General features: G+C 54.5%; 1 protein-coding gene across 3 annotated transcripts in view; it reads right to left on the reverse strand.

Annotated features, from left to right (window-relative positions):
• Nucleotides 1-982: 982 nt before the first annotated feature.
• SH3PXD2A (SH3 and PX domains 2A) overlaps nucleotides 983-20,605 on the reverse strand; it is a 261,253-nt gene continuing 241,630 nt past the window's right edge. For all 3 annotated transcript variants that reach the window (XM_047761959.1, XM_047761957.1, XM_047761958.1), the window contains 4 exons: nucleotides 17,206-17,543; nucleotides 15,882-15,931; nucleotides 12,964-13,083; nucleotides 983-10,358 (listed from right to left, as the gene is read on the reverse strand). In XM_047761959.1, coding sequence (XP_047617915.1) covers nucleotides 8,385-10,358; nucleotides 12,964-13,083; nucleotides 15,882-15,931; nucleotides 17,206-17,543 — 2,482 coding nt within the window. In that variant the 3' untranslated portion in view covers nucleotides 983-8,384. The remainder of the gene's footprint in view (nucleotides 10,359-12,963; nucleotides 13,084-15,881; nucleotides 15,932-17,205; nucleotides 17,544-20,605) is intronic.

Here is a 20,605-nt window from a genome sequence, read left to right on the forward strand (position 1 = left end):
CTGTGCAGTGGGGGGGGGGGGGTTGTCAACCACCAGAAAAGACCCAGGAGAGAACAGGGGAGGCGGCTGGAGGTTACCTGGGGCTTGGGCAGCAGGGCCAGGATGCCAAGTGAGCTGAAAGGGAGAAGCCATTGCCCTGCGGTGGCCTCAGGTCGCTGGGTCCGTGAGGCCTGCTCAGGCTACTATTAGGGCTGAGCTGGGCCCACACCTGATGTGCAACCTTTGCGGAGGAGCAGCGCCACCTAGGGGCTAAAGGGAGGATAGCGGGTCTTCCACTCAGACAACAGGGTCGGTCTATCCCTCACCCCAGGCCCAGACACGTGCCTCAGGCTGGAAGCTCAGTTGTACCACTGGCTCCCCCACCTTGGTGGGTGCAGGCGGCTATACAAAATGGGTGGCAGAGCTGGGCAGAAAACGGAGGCCTCTGGCTAGGGGCCTTTGGAAAGACCTAGGTGGATCCGAGTACGTCTGGGTGGCTTCAGAAACTGGGGGTGGTGGAGGTGGTGCAGGTGCAGCGTGGGAATTGAGCTCATTTGGCAGACTGGACTTCCCGAGGCACAGGGATGCCTGTCTTCCTGCCCTCTCCTGGGAGGATGCTCAAGCTACCCAGCCTCTGCCTGGCCTTGAACGGCCATAGGCCCCTCCCTACACCCAGACTGTCCATCAAAAGGAGGGGAGGGTCAGGGGGCTCCAAGCTGAGGGGCCCTCTTGGCCCGCTGGGTGGGGTCTTTGGCCCCAAGTTCTGCATCTCTCTCTCAAAGCCTTGGCCACTGCCCAGAAAGCCTCCCGAAGGTGGGGAAGGGGAGGAGCTTCAGCACACTTCTTACCAGCAAGGGTGGGAACTTACCTGCTTCCCCCCACCCCTCCAGGGTCCTCAGAGGGCCTGAAATCCGGCTGTTCAGGCCGCATTTGATATAGGATGGCTTTTGCCATTCAGCTGCCTGGGTGTTCTGGTGGCAGGGAGAAGCAGAAGGTGATTCTGTTCCGTTAAAAAGGCCAAAAACTTTATTTAGTTTTCAAGGAAATACAAGATGCATGTAAACATAAACAAAATACAAAACAACCCAAATTTTACAGTCTAGAAGCATGCCAAGACAGTTATTTTCTGCAGACCAAAGAGTCCCGTCAAAATGATAAAGGACACCTGGAAAGTGGCAGGTCAAGGGGTGGGGTCTCTTCCCTAAGGACGCTGCGTGTTTGTGATGAGAACAATTAAAAAAAAAAAAAAAACACAATTAAAAATCTTAGAAACATGGAGACAGTATAGCACCACCATTGATTCTGGAAATTTTCTAGCACTCAAATTGACTGCACTGAATTCAAAGTCCTTTTCTTCGGTTTCTCTGTTGAGGGAGGAAGAGGGAACAGCCTCCTTCAGACCCTGCAGAGCCCACTAGGAGCTGGGAGGGGTCGAGGGGACACCGTGAAGAACGCCCCAGAGACATCTAGCAGTTTACGTGCAACCACGCGGCCCACAAACCCAGGCTCACGAACCTGCCCCTCACATTTGCCTTCTCCAAAGTCACTTTCCTGCAGACCTCCTGTAACCAGAGTGAAACCCTTTTCCCATCCTGTGTCATGGACTTAAAGGAAACCTGTTGCCAAGAACATGCTGCAGATTCAAGAATGGTGGCTTTGTTTACCCATCTTTCTCTGAAAGACTTAAGAGCAGTATGCCTTGGTCATAGGCCACTAAAAGTGATAAGTACCCTCGCACCCCATCTTCTGAGTCGCACCAGGCAGGCTGGCTCGGCACACTGAATCATTAGAAGAGCAAGTGAGGGTGCCTTCCTCCCAGATACACATGATGGTGTCTGGGCCCTGGGACTCCAGTTTGGGGTGGTGGGTCCCTAGTGCATGACCCATTACGGTTACTGGTCTCAGATTCAAGCAGTTAGAGAGGCCAGCTCTGGACTGGACAAAGAAAGGAAGGTGGGCACAAAAGCCTGGAACCTGGGAAATGGATGAAGGCTCTGGAGCCAGGGCCTCCAGACTCAGAGATGGGTCTGTTGCTGGCAACTTCCCCTCTCCGCTAAGCAAATCAGTGGCCATTAAGAACCTGCTGGGGACCCAGCTTGTGGCCTGGCATGTGGCTATTTCCTCAGGCCATCTTCTTCTACAGCCAAATCTTGGGGCTTTTCCAACCTGTTCTGGCTGGATCCTTGGATGCTGAACCATTAAATTCCCTACCTGCTCTCTTCCTCCTGAAAACATTCAGAAACTTCTTCCTTCTAATAAAGACAAAACTCCAGACTCTCTCAGGCTTCTCACACTCTTCCCTTTCTGCCTAGAAGGCACTTTCTTCTGGAAGCCACCTTCCCAGGGAAGGGACGGTAAGCTGCAGCCTCCCCGAACACGCACACTCATCTCGTCGACATGCCTCTCACTTGCCTCCAACATGCTCCATCCATATTTCTGCTTTAAAATGATAATTCTTCCTCTTTCTCTCCTGCCTCCTGTGGTCCAGCCCATTTGCTAGGATGGAAATGGGAGCAAAGGAGAGATCTTCATTGCAGGGACCTGTTCTCGAAGGCCGCTACATTCTGGGATGAGGGGGGATGATTGTCAAGGTCAAGAGCAAACTCAAGATTGAAAAGATGGGACTGGGGAAGGGGGATCGCATCATAAAACCAATGCTACAGACAGGCTGGGATCAAGGCCTAGGGAGGCAGAGTCCTCTATGCCTTCTATAGGCACCAGTGTGCCTGCTGCTGGCCTGGGGACCAGGTGCATGGGACACAACAGGAGGGAAGCCAACATCAGTGGGGCTGTTCTTTCTGAAACGAAGCTATAGGTCACTCACCCTTTTGATCACTGAGCTTGAGAACCAGAGGCTGACCCAAACAGAGACCAAGATTTAGGCCAACAACTCAGTAACGTCCAAAGGGGAGCTCTCCACATGATTCCCATGAAGTGTCTGGGGACCTGCAGTCTAGACCAGAACTGCTGATGGACAGGCAGGTCTGCTGAGCTCATGGCGACCAAGTTGTCTCCCTGAACACAAGAACCGAGGGCCAGCAGCTCTCACAACGCAGGGATTCCTACAGTGGTGACGTGCACGGCAAAGGCTGGCAGTCAGCCCATTAGACATGAGTGCAGGTGGTGGCACTTCCACACCCAGTGGCATCTCCTTCCCACATCCTCACTTTGGAGCCTGGGACAGTGGCCTAGGATGCTTCTGCTAGATCTGTTAATGCCAGTGTGAAGTTTCCAACTAAATACTTAATAAAATAATTACAAAAAAAAAAAAAAGACACATTGCACTCTCCAGCCAGAATTAACGTGTGTGAATAACACATACACTTGCTGCCAGAAGCTGTGAGTCCCGTGGGGCCTGCCCAATGCCAAGGACTTGTTCAATGGAGACAGCATGCCCAGTAATTTTTTCCTCGAACCCCATGGTATTTAGTTCAAGTGGGAAATGACTAACACTCGCACACATGCACTCGCACGTGCACACACACAAACACGCACACCACAGACACACTCCTCATTGACACAGACACACATACACACGCACTCCTTGACAACACACAGCCCTCAAAAAAGTGAGGGAATCTTAATTCTTGAGCGATGTGGGTGGTTCTCTTTCCTGGGAGCTCTGCATTTGAGACTCTTGACGATGGGACATACAGATGCACACGCTCCAAGGACAGACACCCACACGCGGGGGCACAGGCCCACTCTGGGCGCCAGATCCGTATTTGTACAGAAATTCACCAGACGGGCTGGAGCAGCAAGCATACAGTACTGGAGGTGGTGGAGGGGATGAGCCAGCAAGGATGTCCCTGTCACCGGGAGGGGCAGAGCTCCAAGGGCTTGGACCCAGAGCCTTCCCATTCTCTTGCTCTCTCTACCGGCACCCACTTGGGGGCTGGCGGCTCGGTACCTGTTGTGGGAAGTTCTGTCTGCAGAGACCTCAGCAGGCTCCTCCGACGCTTCTCCGAGACCTTGTCGGGGTGTTGAGCAGAAGCAGGGCTCACGCCTCCGGCTGAAGTCATTGAGATGAATGGGTAGCCCCGGCTCAGCACCAGGCCCGGCTGCAGGCTCGTGGGAACTGGTGTGTCACAGCGGGTGTCGGGCTCGAGGCACCCACATCCCCCCAGAAGGATTTGGTTACATCTAGGGTTCCTGCCCATAAACTGAACTTGAGGTTACATAGTGTTAGAAAGATTCAAACATACGTCAAAAGGATCATGGCCCAAACGTAGGCGACTGGGGTGAGAGGGGACCGCGGACGGTGATTTCTAAGACAGGTCTTTCTGAGCAGCTGGCTGAAAAACAACGGAAATGAAAACAAAGAGCAGTTCCTGGAGGTCCCTGCTCTGCGCCGAGGGCTGGCGCCCCGGGAAGCTGGGCGCCCCATGCCGCTTCCCTGAATCCCTTTCTTCCCGGTGGGTGACCCCCAGCAGAAGGGGCTGCCCTCTGGCGGGGACCCCTGCCCTCCTGTCAGAGAAGTGGGGGGAGGGGGAGGAAGCAAGACCCAGGTCACCTGTTGGCTCTAAAGCATGACTCCCTCCAGGAGCCTCGCCTCCCCCTAGCAACACTCGGGGCCGCTCGGCCTCCCTCCACTGTTCCAACAAGCCCTGGCATCCCTCTCAATAATATTGCACTTTTCCTGTCTCTCAGATTGTTTTCATTTTCGATTGAGAATGCAAAGTATTTGGAGCGGGTAGGGGAAGTGAGTAACCTGAAAGAAATAATATATTAGTTAAATACAAAAACAGGAAAAATAGGGGTTACGTTGTCTTCTTTTTTTTCCTTAAAAAAACAAACTACCAAACGAAGGTCTAAACTTAAATAGTTCTACACCTACTCTGCAAATACTAGTAATATGAAAATAATGCTTGACCGAAATTCCCTTGACTTTTTGCCTTAGATGATAAAAGTAGTAACATGCCTCGCCGAGGAAAGCCATGGCTATAAATGCCAGTAAAATATGCTGCTCTAACATCTGAAAGTGATTAAAACGATGCTATATAATGCCTTCGTCAAGATGGAGACGGGAGGAAGAAAGAGGAGCCTGCGGGGCCAGGCTGGGGGTGAATGAGGCCAAGGGCTGGCCAGAGGGCCTGGTCACAGCAGGGGCAGGTGGCACACCTGCTGTTCGGGTTGCCCCTCTGCCTCCCTCTTGCTGCCCTGGCGTCCCTTGGCCTTGTGGGAACAGCACGACGGGGCCGGGGAGTCCAGCCAGGCCCCTGTTACAAAGTGGGAGAGAGATGAAGACATCTTTTTCCCTTATAATAAAAGAAAAAAAGTCTTTAAACTGAAAGAAAAAGCACCGGATGATGCATCTTCGGGCATTATATAAACCTCAATAATGACCTCAGAAGGGCTCATTTATGATTAAAGTTGCAGTATACAGCAATACGTCATTTCACATTTTTCAATCGCAACTAATGGAAAACTAGGTTTGGACACTGCTGAGATTTTTCTTTTTTTTTTTTTTGTCTGATCTGGTCTTCCTCCAGATGGGTCAGAGCCACAGGCCCCTCCCTCCTCTACCTGCTGCCGGCAGTACCCTCCAACGTCACAAAGCAGCTCAGTAGCTCTAGGAAAAAGCCCTCCTGTCCTGGGCAGGGCCAGGAGTCCAGGGGTCCAAGGCCTGGCATCCCCTGGCCATGTCTGAGAGGGACTGGCGTGCACCCTTCTTGCTTCAAGTATTAATCATCGTTTTGGGTTTGCAGGGTTTGTGCTGTGCTGTGAGTCAGGGTGATGGTGAGGGGGCGAGGGGTGAAGAGGGGTACGGCAATCCCTGTTCACTATCCACATATCCAGCTGTCACCAGGTGGCAGCATCTCCCACTTTTCCTGGACGCCTGAGCAACCCCCAGCCAACCTTAGGGCTGGCTGGCACGCTGTAAACATGATGACCACACGATAAACTCTAACAGGGGTGGGGAGGGGTACAGGGGCGGAGGCAGTGGGGTCTGCTCCTAATTAGCTGTGTCATTTGGGGGAAGCTAATTTCTGACTTTGGGCTGCACTAACAGGAGGGGATGGGATGGAGTGAGTGACCTTGGAGCTCACGTGTAATGACTTAGTGCTTAGGGCACTGGGAATGAAGGAGAGAGGGTCCTTGCAGGGCGGGGAGAATGTGAGCCTCGTGGGTGGTGGAGAGCCCCCGGGGGCAGTACAGTGAGGAAGGGCAGGGAAAGGCAGGCTCTGGGGAGCGCTGTGGTCCAGTGCGACTGAGATGCTCTGTGCTCGGCAGGTGCATCCTGCACTCCTTCTTGGCCTGGCTGGCGCGTTATTGACTGAACTGGCTCAGTGCAGACTTTGAGGAGTGAGGCCGCTGGGGCTCTCCCCCTGGAAGATAGCTACATGGAAGGTCCTTCAACCTGACAGTCACTCTACTTTTAAATTTTATTTTAAATAATCATAAATTACTTTTTTTTTCTTTTAATAAATATGTGCTGCTTAAAAATGAGAAGAGTATATACTGCATCTTTAAGTAATGCACTTTGCTCTCTGGGGTTCTTTCCATTCCACCTTATTAAAGTGCATTAATTAAAAAGTAATGAACCACTTCTTTATCATTATTGTTCAAATAAGTCCAAATAATATTAATATGAAGACACTACACCTCTACCATTAGTACTGCAATCTAGCAGATTAACTCAACATCCTGCTCTATTTAATACTGTCCAGCAGAAGAAAATAACTAATTTCCATTTAAACAAACAAAACCAAAAGGAAGCAAAAATCTCACCACGGCCCTTTCAACCAAGAACGGGAGCAGTTTGCTAGAGCTGCCGGGCATCAGCATACGGCGAAGGAGGAGGGTGGGGGTGCGTGGGGGACTGGGGGCACGAGGTACAGATCCCGTGCTGTTCTCGGGACGACATACACCGCCCGGGTGGGGAGCAGGGTGGAGGGCGGGCCTCTCCTCCTCAGTCCGGGATCGGCAGCTCAGTGGGTGGCTGTGAACCCCGATCTATCCACAATCAAAGGCACGTGCGGAAATCCACTCCCCTCGAAGAGTGAGTCCTTGGGGAAGCCGGTCTGGCCTCGGAAGCCTCAGCGACCGGAAGACACCACCCGGAATTGACAGGGACTTTATTTTCTCCCTTCTCTCTTCACAGGGGCACTGCCCCTCGGGAAGACCAGCTTGGCTTCTGGCCCAGGGATCTTTGGGCCCGCGGTGGCGGTGGTGAGGTCTGCTTCTCCATGGCCTACCCATAAGGCTTCAGATCCTGCCTGGACAGGAGAACATCTACCGCCTCCCCCACCCCCCTCCCCGGGGAGGGCTCTGCCCAACCGTGACCAGGCAGGAACCAGGAGAGCAGTGGCTCTGCTTTGCCACGACTGGGACCAGAGCTTCTCCAGCCTGCAATCCCTGTGGCCAAGCTCCAGTACTGTCCACACAGCGGAAACCAAATGAAGCGACTTTGGCTTGTGGAGGGGAGGAAGGCGAAGCACATACCAAACCACCTCCCACAAGAGTACGACGGAAAGGCCATCCATTCCCCATCCTGTCCCGTGAGGCTGATCGCCTTTGGGCCCCCAAACAACCCCTAAAATAAGACGAAAACCCAAGGCCCGACATCGAAGCCCCAAAGCAACACACCTCTTCTGAAACATGCAAAAGAACTGCCCACCCAGAAATATTCAACATCGGGTCTGTGCAGACAGAAGAGACCGACGGCCCCGCCCACTCCCTCTGTAAACTCTGGGGCTGGCGGTCCTCCAGGGGGAGCCCCGGGCAGGGTGGGCTCTCTCCTCAAGGCCAGCGGCAGTGATGGCTAAGAAAGGTGATCCTTGCTGGCACCCGAGGAAGTGCGTTTTCTTCGACTAACAGACATGGACAGTGGCCTGGCCCTGGAACAGCCTAAGCTTCCAGAAGATACCTCCAAGCCCTGGCAGTGTCTCCTACCACCCTCACCGGTGGCAGCAATCCCTGGGAACCAGGCTAATTCACAAACACAGATTAAGATGATACAAGGGCTATATCTCTGGGGGAGGGGACTGGGGGGGGGGGGCAACTGAAACCAGGCTAGGCAGGGGCAGGGCACAGGAGGCCCCCACAACCACATCTTTTCCAGATTTGCAGCCAAGGCACAAATTGGATTTTCCCACATGGCCTGTCCCAAATGGCACGGAGTCCATTGTCAAAGTCCCCCAGGTGCTCACATGGGGCTCAGCTTTCTCGCCTCCGGCCCCAGGCCCAGGGCGCCCCTGCCCACTGCCTTCTGTGCTCAGTGTGGGCCCCTGCCAGACCCTACCTTCCAGCTGGGGGACAGCCTGGAGGGGAGTGTCTTCAAGGTCGCACGCTCTGCAGGTTTAGTTTCCTCCCCCACCCCTCCCACTTCCCACGTCCCTTTTGTCTTATCTCACCGCTCACCCACACGAAGGCTGGAAGGACCCACGCCCGCCCACCTCTCGCTAGTTCTTTTTCTCCAGGTAGTTGGAGGGCACCCAGCCTTTGAAGGGTTTCACCCCGTCCAGGATCTGGCAGTACCACCAGCCGTTGGGGTTCCTCTCCAGGACCTCCATGGACACGCCCTCCTGGAAGCCCGCCGTCTCCTCGTCCCCCTCGTAGTCTGCGATCGAGACGTACACATCTTTGAGGTTGTTGTGGATGAACTGCGATTTCTCAATGGGCTTGGGGCGCACAGGGGACACAGGGATGCCATTGCGTTGGGTGGGCAGAAGAGGGGGGTCCGAGCCCTGGCTGGCGGCCCGTTCGGCCAGGCGGCCCTTGGCCTCTGCAGCCGCTGAGCGGGCAGTGCTGAAGGAGGAGTTCCGGCGGACGCCTCGGAGGCCGTCGGTGGCTGTCAGTGACTCGTTCCTCCGCAGGGCGCAGGACAGGTTGCTGTCCTTGGGTGGTGGGGACACGAACACCGACTGGGGCCTCACTGCCACCTGCCGCACGCCGTTCCTCATCTTCACGGCCCCAGCACCTGAGGTCTTGACGAAGGCCCCGGGAGGCTTAGAGGGGATGGGCGGCGTGGCCCTCTTGTTCTGGTTGACGGTGTTCAGCGCTTGGACCCGCTTCTCGATCTTCTCCAGGCTGTCTGACTTGCCTTCGTTCTGCTTGCTCTTGGCCGCCACTGTGTCCGGCTCTTTGCCTGGGTGGTCGGGTGGCTCGTCCTCGCTGAGCACCAGATAGTGGGAGGGGGCCCAGCCCTCCAGCTCCCCAAACCTCACATACCACCAGCCGCTTTCCAGCTTCTCGAGCACTTGCACCTCCACGCCTGCGGGGAAGCTGATCTCCGAGTCCTGGACCTTCTGGTAGGCGCTGCATGTCATGTAGGAGGTGGCCTGCCCTTCCCGCCCCTTCTTGGTGGGACACGGGGGTGTGGAGGCGGGGAGGGTGATGAGGTCAGCTGAGCCCCTCCTGGACCCCTCACTGGGACCCTCGAAGGCTGTCTGGGGGGGCAGCTCGGAATCCTCGCTCCGGGAGCCCTTGAGGCCGCCCCGGAGCTGGCCCGTGGGCCTCAGCTGGCGCCGTAAAGTGCTGATGTCCATCTTCTCTTGACTCTGGGACTCTGCGCGGTTCAGGAACGGCTTGGGCCGAACGGATGGCTTGGCCCGGGCACAGGAGGTCAGCCCAGCCTTCAGGTCGGGGTCCTTCTTCACCCCAACCTTGGGAGTGCCACGGATGCCCGCGTCCGAGGCAGAACGGGGCTTCAGGTCCCCGCTGTTCTTGGACAAGGAGGAGGAGGAGGAGGAGGAGGAGGAGGAGCAGGTGGTGTTGATGGTGATGGACGAGGAGAAGGAGGCTGAGGAGTGGTTCTTCCCCAGTTCTGCCTGGGCGTTCTTCTCTGCCTTGAGCTTCAGGAGTGACGACGATGTGGGGGAACCCGATTTGGGGGAGTTCTTCCTGGCAAGGGACAGTGGGGAGCCACCCGGGGAGTCACTGTCCCGGGAAGAGCGTCTGGCCGACAGGCTGTCCTCTGCACACGGCCGGAAACCCTCGTTCTCGTAGATGGTCTCCTCCTCGAGGGCCACGTCCTCGGCAGACCCACCCACCTTGAAGCGGGCCCGCTGCAACGAGGAGGCGGGCGAGGGCCGGTGCGGCTGGGCGGGCCTCCGGTCCCCAGAGCCGCTGTCTTCCACAGGCTCCTCGCTCAGCTCCGGCTCCGAGTCGAAGCCAAAGGCGGGGATGTCATACTCGGGTTCCTCGTACTTGAGCTTCAGCGGGGAGTCCTGGTTCTCGCCAGTGCCTGCCGGACCTTCCTCGGCTTCCTTGGGCTTGCTGGGAGGCGCTGGCGGGGGCACCTTGGGCCGCGTCAGGGTGCTCGTCCGGCGGCTCAGGTTGGGTTTCTTGCGCTTATCAATATACGACGCGGGGGCCCAGCCCTCCTTCTCACCGATCTGCACGTACCACCAGCCACCCGAGTTCTTGTCGATGACCTAGGGGGAAGGGGCAGACAGGCCAGTGAGCTGGGAGGATCACTGGAGCCCTACTATGTGCCGGCCTAGGAGCTTCACAATGGCTCTAGGAGACATTATCCCCATTTCACAGATGAGCCCCTCAGCAGGTGGTCCAGGACCCAGCATAGTAACGATGGGCCAGAATTCAAACCCAGCCCTCCATCACCTCCTGGATGGGGGCTCCCACTCGCCATCGAAGGCCCTCTCTCCTGCTCCTCCCGAGTCTCCATAGTTTTCCCAGAACTTAGAAGATACACGTTTCCTGTCCCCACAAAACCCAATTCACTACGGGCCCATTCTATCACTTCCACCCTCCTCACAACCCCACACTGCTAGGCCCTCCCTTGGTGACCCTGGGAAGGGTCTCTCGGCACAAGGGAATAGAAGGGTGCAGGTGAGTGGAACTGGGGGGCAAGGCCCGAGGCCAGAGCCTCCGAGGTTTCGCCACTGCCATGGGCGTTTCACCACCTGGGGAATCCCAGTGAAATCCCGCTAGCTGGGAGATTTATTTGGCTTGAATACGCTTCCCGTGGGAGGGTGACGGGCTTTCAGTCATCTCCATGTTAGTATAAACTAGTGTGAACTCCTTGAGGAGCTTTCTCTTTAAAAAAATTTTTTTTCTTCTATTTAAAGTATAACTTAGATACAGCAAAATTCCACCCCTTTTCATGTTAGTTTCTGCCAATTTTGACAAATGTATGCAGTTGTGTAACCACCATCAAAACCAAGACACAGGACAGTGTAGTCAACTGCCCCCAAATTTCCTCCTACTCCTTTACAGCCAACCCCACCCCGACCCTGGCAGCCACTGATCTGTTTTCAGTCTCTACAGTTTTGTCTTAAAGAGCTTCCCCTTTAACTGCTCTTTGAGACTGGTGAAAGGCCAGGAATGTGGTTGCTGTTGTCCTCAGGTCCATTCAGATTGGGGACCATAAATGGAAGATGCAGGTGGCCCTCCACTGCTGCAGGTTCTGCATCCACAGATACAGAGGCCCGACTGCACTAAGCCATTTCACATAAGGGCTTTGAGCATCCCAGGATGTCGGTATCCTCTGGAGGCTGTGGGACCAATCCCGCACACATACGGGGAGACACCTGTAATTTTGAATTGTGGGACACTGCTGAGGGAAGAGGGCCCAGGGAGGGGAAGGGAAGCTTGAAAACACCGGCACGGGGGAAGAGGGGCGAGAAGGAAGGGAGGACAGAGACCACCAAAGGCAAGCTCTGCCTGAGGCCGCCCTCTGCAACCCCCGACCTTCCTTAGGTCCTGTATTCCAGCTTTTGCTCTGCCCACGCCATACGCAAAATTCACGCTCGGCTAGATCCTAAGCACGTCCATTCTCTTCCACTGTGAGTGTGTAGGCTTTTCCAGACGCATAAGCACCCCTGAGAGAATGATGTCTCTTGGAGGCTTAGTTCTAAGTTCCGGCCATGTGATTTCCGACCTTTGCAAGGAGGACATCACCTCTTCAGCAGGCAGAGACAGCCCGATTACCCTTCCGAGGGTTTTACAGGAATCGACTGGAGTTAACTCCATTACTCCCCAGAGCCATTCAAGAGGTCTGAGCCATGGATCGTCTCTGGCCCCTGGAATGCCACAGTGCTGGCCACAAAGTAGCACTTTGTAAGTGCTGAGACAGGTGGGGGTGGGGGGAGCATGACAGGGCCTGTTATCCTGTCTGCAGAGAGAAATCATCAAAGCCTGGGGGAGAAGGGACTGCATCAAAGGTCAAAGGTGCCTGTGGTGTGGATGTGGCCAGAGTCGGGGTCCTCCGTACCTTACTTTGGCTCCCTGCACCGCATTCTCTCAAGAACAGCTTCCTAATGTGGGTTGTGCAGAATCCTGGCCCCCAGGTGCTCCCAGGAGAGGAAGTCTAGGCAATGCTGCCGATTCTAATCACGTCTTAGAGACACACAGTACCACCCCCATATCAAAGGCTCTAAGAAGTTTTGCAATAAAAACAACAAAGCTGGAGTTCTCGTTGTGGCTTAGTGGTTAACGAGTCCAACTAGGAGCCATAAGGTTGTGGGTTTGATCCCTGGCCTTGCTCAGTGGGTTAAGGATCTGGCGTTGCTGTGAGCTGTGGTGTAGGTCACAGACGTGGCTCGGATCTGGTGTTGCTGTGGCTGTGGTATAGGCCAGCAGCTGCAGCTCTGATTGGACCCCTGGCCTGGGAACCTCCATATGCTGCAGGTGCAGCCCTAAAAAGACAAAAGACAAAAAAAAAAAAAAAAAAGACCAACCAACCAAACAAAAACCCCCAAAAAACAAAGCTGGCTGGGTTTTGTTTAATGTACTGTCCTCCAAACTCATCTGATCCCAGAAGCCCTTTAATCCCCCTCACAAGCTCCTGTAATATGCTCTGGGGAATGCTGCTGTGAGGGGAGCTGGGTGGAGGCATGAGGTGCGGGTTCTAGTCCTGGCTGTGACACTTACTGGCTTTAGGCAAATTCTCATCCCTGTGGGTCTTATTTCTGCACCTTTCCTGCCCAACACCCCCCCACACCCCACCACCCGCTTCAGGAACATTGCCAGCAGGACATAAATGGGGAACTCTTAACCTTGTGGGGGCCCCAGGCTCACCTCTGCCTTTTGTCCACCTCGAAAACTGATCCCATCAGAAATGCACGACTGGAATTCGGCAATGGTGTAGTACTCCACCTCAACAGAAGGGGGCTCTGGCGGCTTCGGCAGCTGGAATCCCTAAGGCAGAGAAGGACTCAGTGAGGGAGACCCACTTGATCAGAACCTCAACAGTGGTGAGTTACACCAGCTGGAAAGCAGCTGACCTGAGGATTATCTATCACCTGAGTCTCAGGGTGTCTCTCCAAGAGATCACTCCCCTGACCATGCTAAGAATCCCTAGGATTCAGTTGAGACTCGTCTAAGCCATGTAAAGGATCATCTAGTTACAAAGTAAATTTCCATCCTTACATCTCTGGAATCCAGCTTTCAGAAGCCTCAGTGGCTAGGTCCCAAAATGAAAGTTAAGAAGCAGAGAAACCTGTAAGAAAGCCTGTCTGTGCACACTGCTCCCGGCAGAGGAGTCTCAGGTGAAGGGTGACGCCTGGCTGCACGGGCTGGGATGTGAGAAGAGACCTTGGCTGGCCATCGGGATGATGCCAACTGGTCAGGCAAGCACAGAGCATAGGATCCTTGGCTCTGGGGTGGGGAGGAACACGCTCGGCAGCCTCAATGTTTCCGAGATGCTGGCACTTTGAATTCTAGGCCTGACAGGCAGGGAGATTTAGACCGTGGCCACAGCCCATGGCTTGTGAACCTCATCCATTCATTTTACAAATGTTTGCTGTGTGTCTAACGGGTGCCAGACACTGGTCCAAGGCACCAGACATCCAAGAGTGAACCAAAAGGACACCTCCCCGCCCTCGTGGAGAGGACATTCCAGCTTTGGCTGGTCTCTACTCTGGCCAATTTTGGTGCCTCCCTGTGATTCCCAGTATGTCCTGGTGTCATACAAAGGGGTTAAAATAAAACAATTTTATTAAAAAAGGTACTTGTTTGCGAGGCTAGGGGGAGGAAGTGGCTACAGTGTAGCAGAAAGACTTCAAAGAACCTTTGCCTTGCAGCTGGACACGTGGGCTCCAGTCGCAACTCAGCAATTCACCAGCTTCAGGGCCCTGGGCAAGGCCCTTGACCTCCCTGAGCCTTAGCTTCCTCATCTGCAAAATGGAACTAGGGTCATGAGATCACGAACACAGGTTTTTTTGTCTTTTTAGGGCTGTACCTGCGGCATATGGAGGTTCCCAGGCTAGGGGTTGAATCAGAGCTGTAGCCACCGGCCTACACCACAGCCATAGCAACACCAGATCCAAGCCGCATCTGTGATCTACACCTCAGCTCACGGCAATGCTGGATCCTTAACCCACTGAGCGAGGCCAGGGATCGAACCCAAGTACTCATGGATACTAGTGGGGTTCATTAACCACTGAGCCACAAAGGGAACCCAAGATCATGAACACATTTCTGGTCCAGCTAGGGGCACAGGAAGCGCTCCATAGACAGCAGCCCAGGCTGGACCCTCTTCATGAAACACCATCCTAGTCCTCTTAACCTGCCTTGTCCTTCAAGGCTCAGCAGGTTCTAATTCTGCCAGTTGCAACTGAGCTGCCTTGGGTCAGAGTGAGGGAACGGTGGGGGAAGACTGGTTTTGAGGGGCCAGATATGATCTGGTCAACCTTTCCTGCCCTGGTGCCTGGCCCTGCAGCCAGGCATGTGTGCAGGGGTGGCCTGGACCCCCTGCCAGGTGGGAGTCAGCCGGGCCTTGGCTGAACGAGCAGCATTGACTCAGCAAACTCTGCTTTTGGTAAGTGTGCAAGGAATCGCCCCATTCTTGCCAAAATCAAGTCTGCCTGAAAGTAATCACCAGAGGGGTGGGAGGAGAGGAGACAGAACTTGCTGTTCAGCTGCGTAAAATGAGCTAGACTCTCCACTGGGGCTCATGGCCAGGGCAAAGACGGTCTCATCTCTAGGGGCCAAATGACTCCTCAAAAGTCTTGTTTAAGGAAGGTCCGATCTGACTGCTGTTGTCTGCCTCCCTGGGACAGATGTCACTGATCACAGTAAGTCTCCCTACAAAGCTCAGATGTGACTTCAGAATCCTTGTCTACACACAGTGCACAGAGAGCTGACACAGGACATGGAAAGCCGATGGCCAGCTCTCTGCACACACCACCTCATCTCATCCTTACAGCAGCCCTAGGAGGTGGCTGCCATTGTCCCCGTCTTGTAAGGAAGGAGACTGAGGCCTGTAGAGGGCATGCAACTTGCCTAGGGGCTCGCGGTTTCTAAGCATCAGAAGTGGAATGTGAATCTATGCCTGGTAGGTTCAAAGCCCCATTCTTTCCACTGCATCCCGTCACCCAGATAATAGTTCTCTGCTCTAGGGCTCTCGGCCCCAGCATCTTGAGTGTACATCTGCCTCCCTGATGGTCTGGAGGCCAAGAAACCTCGCCCACAGGCGCCAGGGACCCAGGCAGCACCGAGTCTCTTTGAGCTTCGGCCTGAGCCAATCCCTGCCACTTACTACCCTCCTTCCCCAAGGATGCTCACTGGACTGCCCTCTGCCCACCCTCCCAACCCCACATCCATCAGGCACTTCCGAGCAAGGAAGGCAAAGCTGAACAGCTTCCAGGCTCACACGGACAGCAGCCCCATTTCCAGCCCCTGGCAATGCCCTGGCCGGACACTCTCGCCAGCCAGTCTAAATGTTTATGTCTGCCAGTGCAGTGGCTGGGGTGGATTTATTTAGCTTTGGAATGCAGAGCGTTTTTTATTATAAACTGTCCAGTGAGACCCCAGCAAGGCTGGGATCCCCAGGCTTCCCTCTCTGCCCCCAGCATCACGAGGCTGGAAGCCCTGGCACAGCCCTGGCGAAGTGCTGGACCAGTGGGCTCTGCAATAGAGACAGCCAAGTGACGGGGGCTGCTAGAGTGCGCCCCAGAAAAGGGACAGGAAAGGAAGAAGAAATTCAGCATACATACCAGGCTGGACTCTCTGCGAGGTGGAGGCCTTGTCCTTAAGTTTGGGGAGCCTAGAAGAAGGAAGCAGAGCTTCAGAAATCCCAGCCAGACAACAGTGCTTTCCCTGGCTGTGACCACCTCCTGATCCTGGGAAGTTCCTGCCTTTGTCCTGCATTTACAAAGAACGCATGCTCTCAGTCGCTGCAGGCACTAGAACTGAACTTCAGTGCAAAGTCAAAGAACCTTAAGCATCCTTGACTATGTTCTAAGGGATCCGTGAACATGCTAAAATGTTCAAACATAGGGGCATTTTTCAGGGCCAAGGGTAAATAACTTTATCAGATTTTCAGGGTTAGAAAGAGAGACCAGGTCTCTTTTTTGCTCACTACCAAATCCTTAGCGGCTGACACAGTGCCAGGCAAGAGGGGGCACCCTCAAAACATTTCCCAATGGACTGCGCAAAAGGTTTCAGGCACAGAGCTAACTTAACCAAGTTCACAACCAGACTAGAAAACAGCTTTCCTCCAGATTTGAAGAACGGTTGGACACAAACAGAAGCTGGTCTCTCATAACATAGAATAGTTTAACCCTCAACCACAGGCACCCCTGCGCCAGGCTTCTCTGGTAGGAAAGAAGGAGATTCTGGAAGAAAATGCCACTGAAAATGTGTGGAGAGATACAGCCGCCCTTCCAAGTGTCCCAGGTTCCCAGTAAGGTGACAGGGAAGGAGGAGTAGGGCGAGATGTTCTTCTCTTGCTGTCACTCAGAAAGTAGCCCTGCCTAAGGGCTCCCATCTCACGGCCTGGGTGACTGCACTTATCTGAGTGGCCACTCCTGGCTCTCTACCAGTGGCAGAGGGAACACTGCCGGCTCATGTACTCATGCAGTTTATCTTCAGTGGAGGACGTGGAAGGGATTGCCTTGTCCAGGCTTTTTTTTTTGCTTTTTAGGGCCATACCTGAGGCATAGGAAGGTTCCCAGGCTAGGGGTCAAATCGGAGCTGTAGCTGCTGGCCTACACCACAGCCACAGCAATGCCAGATCCAAGATGCGTCTGCAACTTACACCACAGCTCATGGCCACACCAGATCCTTAACCCATTGAGCAGGGCCAGGGATTGAACCTGCACCCTCATGGATACTAGTCTGGTTCATAACCCACGGAGCCACAATGGGAATTGCCCACGCTTGAGATTAGCATGAGACAAGCTGGCAAAGCGAGGCTGGGGTCAGGGGTCAGCCTGCATCTCTGGGAGGGAATGACAGGGGGAACCACGCACACCCGTCCAGCTCCCCTTGCACTTCATGCCCCTTCCCTAAAGGCTCCGGGGTCAGTGGGGCTCTTACTGATCTGGGCCCTCTGAGGAGCAATCCTGGCCACAGCCGGGGAGCCCTGGGCCAGCTTCGAGACGGTTCTCTCCGGGACGCCCAGGGCGCTGCCGTTGGAGGCGTTGCAGAGGATGGGCAGGCTGATCTCCTTCTTGGTGATGGGGGTTTCTGGGCCCTCGCCTTCAGCTGGGGGGGTCTCCTTGTCCCCAGACGCCTTCTTGTTCAGCAGGTTGCTGATCTCCATGATGTTCCCGATGATCTCCACGGGGCCTGCCAGGTTCTTCTTCCGTGCTGGCAGGTCATCCTTGATTTTCTTCAGGTAGGAAGCGGGCGCCCAGCCCTCTTTGCCCAGGTATCTGCGGGGAGGAGTGGGACAAGGTGTCACAAGAGCCCCATTGCCGGGCCCCAGGCTCCAGCTGGCCTTGCCCAGCTGTGCTGCGCAAGACACTGGGCAAAGCCTCTATTCTGGAGAGAATGAGAACGGAGGGCAGGTGGAAAGGCACCAAGAACAGCACGTCTTCCTCTCTCTTGCTCTTTGCCTGATCCCTCTTGGTGTGGACTCTCCTAGTTTGCAAAGTCAGGCAAACATGGGACCTTGAGATGAGAAGATGCCTCAAATTTTGGGTTGCCCAAAAAAGTAGGCTTTGCAATGGCCTCAACACAGCAGAGGGCAGTTCTTGGAGCTAAGACATGAGAAGGTGTATAGAGTTAAATGACCAATTGGAGAGGGAAATAAGGATCAGAGAGGTGAAAGGGCAGGACGGGTGGGAGCTAGGAAACCCGAGGTCTGGTCTATGGTACCTTGGACCAGTCCCTATCCTGAAGCTCCATTATTTCTCTTCTGCAAAATGCTGGGAGAGAGTAGCTGCAGACATTTATCCAGATGGGCAGACACATCGAGACCAACTGGGAAGATGTCTATAAAGAGTGACCGCATGGGGGGACGAACTAGCATCACTGCAGGAGATGCAGACAAACCAACTTCACAGAACAAGCCCACAAACAGAACAACGCGGAAGGTGACATTTCAAAGCAGTGGGGTCAATGAGTGATTTGGGACGACCGACGATCCAGTGAGAAGAAAAAACAAGTGAGACTCTGGCCTCATGACTGTACAACAAAATTAAAAATACAAGTCACGAATATTGGCTTCATCTTGGGGGTTGAGAAATTCTTTCTAAGTGGAACTCCCAAAGCAGAAACCATAAATGAAAAGACTAAATAAAGCACATGACTGGATAAAATTAAAGACTTTGGTATGGCAAAACAAAAACAAAAGGAAACAAAACAAAAACAAAACCAAAAACCCATAAACAAGAGCGAAAAGCAAATGACAGGGCTGACTTAATTTTAGGGGATTTGCTGACTTCTGAAAACAAGCTTTTCCCTTTCCCCCCCATGATGCTGAGCTTCTACCCAAACCCACCGGGAGCTTACTGCCTGGTCTAGCTATGGCTGGCCAATGCCCCGGAGTCTGGGGTGCCATGTCCTCGCCTGCTCCCTGGGACACGGCTGGCTCTCTGGAACGGCTCCTCCATACCAGATGTCTGACGATCCCTCCACCCCCCTGCCTCCCATCTGACCTTGTTCTGGGGGGTTCATTGTGGGGAGAAAAAGGTAAAAGTTAAAGTTTCTAAGGTGTCTGAGCTTTGCAGGAAAACTCAGGCAGGAGGTGGTCTCTCATGTTCACGTCACACAAATGGCAGGCTGACCCGCGCTTGTCCGTCTGGTCCCCCGTTTTGGAGCTCAGAACGCAGGCCTCATTGAACAAACGGATAGAAGTCAGGGAGCCAACAGGGCAGAGAAGTACAGAATTTCAGAGGTGGGCAAGAGCAACTCATGATGATGCCTCATCTTACATACGAGCCAACAATCAAGGCTCAGAGAAGCAAAGCGAGAAGCAGAGGGTCACACAGCTAGCTGTTGGCAGCATCCGGCCCAGAACTTGGAGCAAAGACGAAGACGACTCTGGTGGCCACGGAGCACAGCGTGCAGAGATGGGGAGCAAAGTCTCAGGGGAGTGACGGCCAGGACTGCTCACTGTCCTGAGTGCTCCTGTTCCAGGCCCTGATGTGCCCCTTCAGTGTTACTGAAGGATAAAATTAGATTCCAGGCGGGGAGGTGCAAGGGAATCAGGAGCGGCTGTGTGTGTTCGGGTCCAACTCTGCTCGCATCTGCTTTCCAGCTCCGGAGCACGGAATGCCTCCAGAGGGAAGCCAACTGGAAAGGGAGGAGGATGGGGAGAGAGGGAGGCTGTGTATGTGGGGGGTGGGGGTGGAGGAGAACGACAGGAAATGAGGATCAACACAGAGCCTGGGATGCTGGGAAACGGCATAGTTAAGGGGGTGTCTGGAAGCCTTCTTAAGGTGGAACCTTTTCAGCAGGGTTTTGTCAGCTGAAGCTTCCGCTGGCAGAAGGGCTAAGCCACAGGGATGAGGGCTGACTGGATGAACCAGCTCAGAGTGGTTTTATTGGTCCTTTTAGAAAACTAAAAAAACCCCTCACCGCCCTGTAGATAACCTTTGGGCAAGTGGTTTAGGTTAGAAGCCCGCCTTTTCGCTAGCGTCCACATGCAGACTTGTGGTGGCTGCTTTGAGGGGCTTGGCTCCAGTTTTCATTGCTCAGAGACCATCAAAGTCTAGAGGCAGAGGATCTGGGCAAACACGTCCAGGCACACAGTCCTGTCTGACCTAACAAGACAGAAAGGGAGAGCTCAGCCCCCTGACTGGTGTGCAGGGGGCGGGGGCGGCTCTGTCCTGTCAGGCCACATGAAGGTTCAAGTCCATGTGGCCAATGACCTTCATCCTACCCTCAGCAGAGACCAATCTTAACCCTACCACGTGCTGCCTTCTGAGCAACTGTCTTATGAGCGCCTGGCTACCCCAGTCAATCCCCTTGGTGGAGACAGCTCAGAACACACCTCCTGCCCATAGTGGGTCTGGGGCTACGAGGTGTGGGAGGCTGGGGAGGTGGTCCCTACAGCCCACAACAGGGGACCATCTCTTGTCTTCAGGGTTACAGGCAGAGAAGAGAAACTGGACCACATTATCACAGCTGAGCTGCTTCTAAAGGACCCAGAAATATTTCCTAGGAGCAAAGCCCCCTGGGGGTGCTGGCTGGCCCGGGAGCCCCAGGCCAGAGGAACCTTGGAGCCTGGGGGCAGGGCCTGGGAAGGGAGAGATGAGTGAAGCCCATCCGGTTTAGTTTGCTTCCAGGAGTGTCAGGAAGCTCCCCCCTCCCCTACCGTACCCTCAAATGGGTTTCTCAGCTGGGAAGTGTGACTGGGTCCAAGGAGAGGGAAGGGCAGAGCGAGAGGCCTCTGAATGAGGTCTGGGCTCAGGCCTCACTTCTGCCCCAGCTCTCGCACCCAGGGGAAGCAGCCCTGCAGAGAGGAGCAGCCCAGTCCAGAGCCTGAATC

This window comes from Phacochoerus africanus, chromosome 15 (assembly GCF_016906955.1).
Source record: "Phacochoerus africanus isolate WHEZ1 chromosome 15, ROS_Pafr_v1, whole genome shotgun sequence".
Lineage (NCBI taxonomy): Eukaryota > Metazoa > Chordata > Mammalia > Artiodactyla > Suidae > Phacochoerus > Phacochoerus africanus.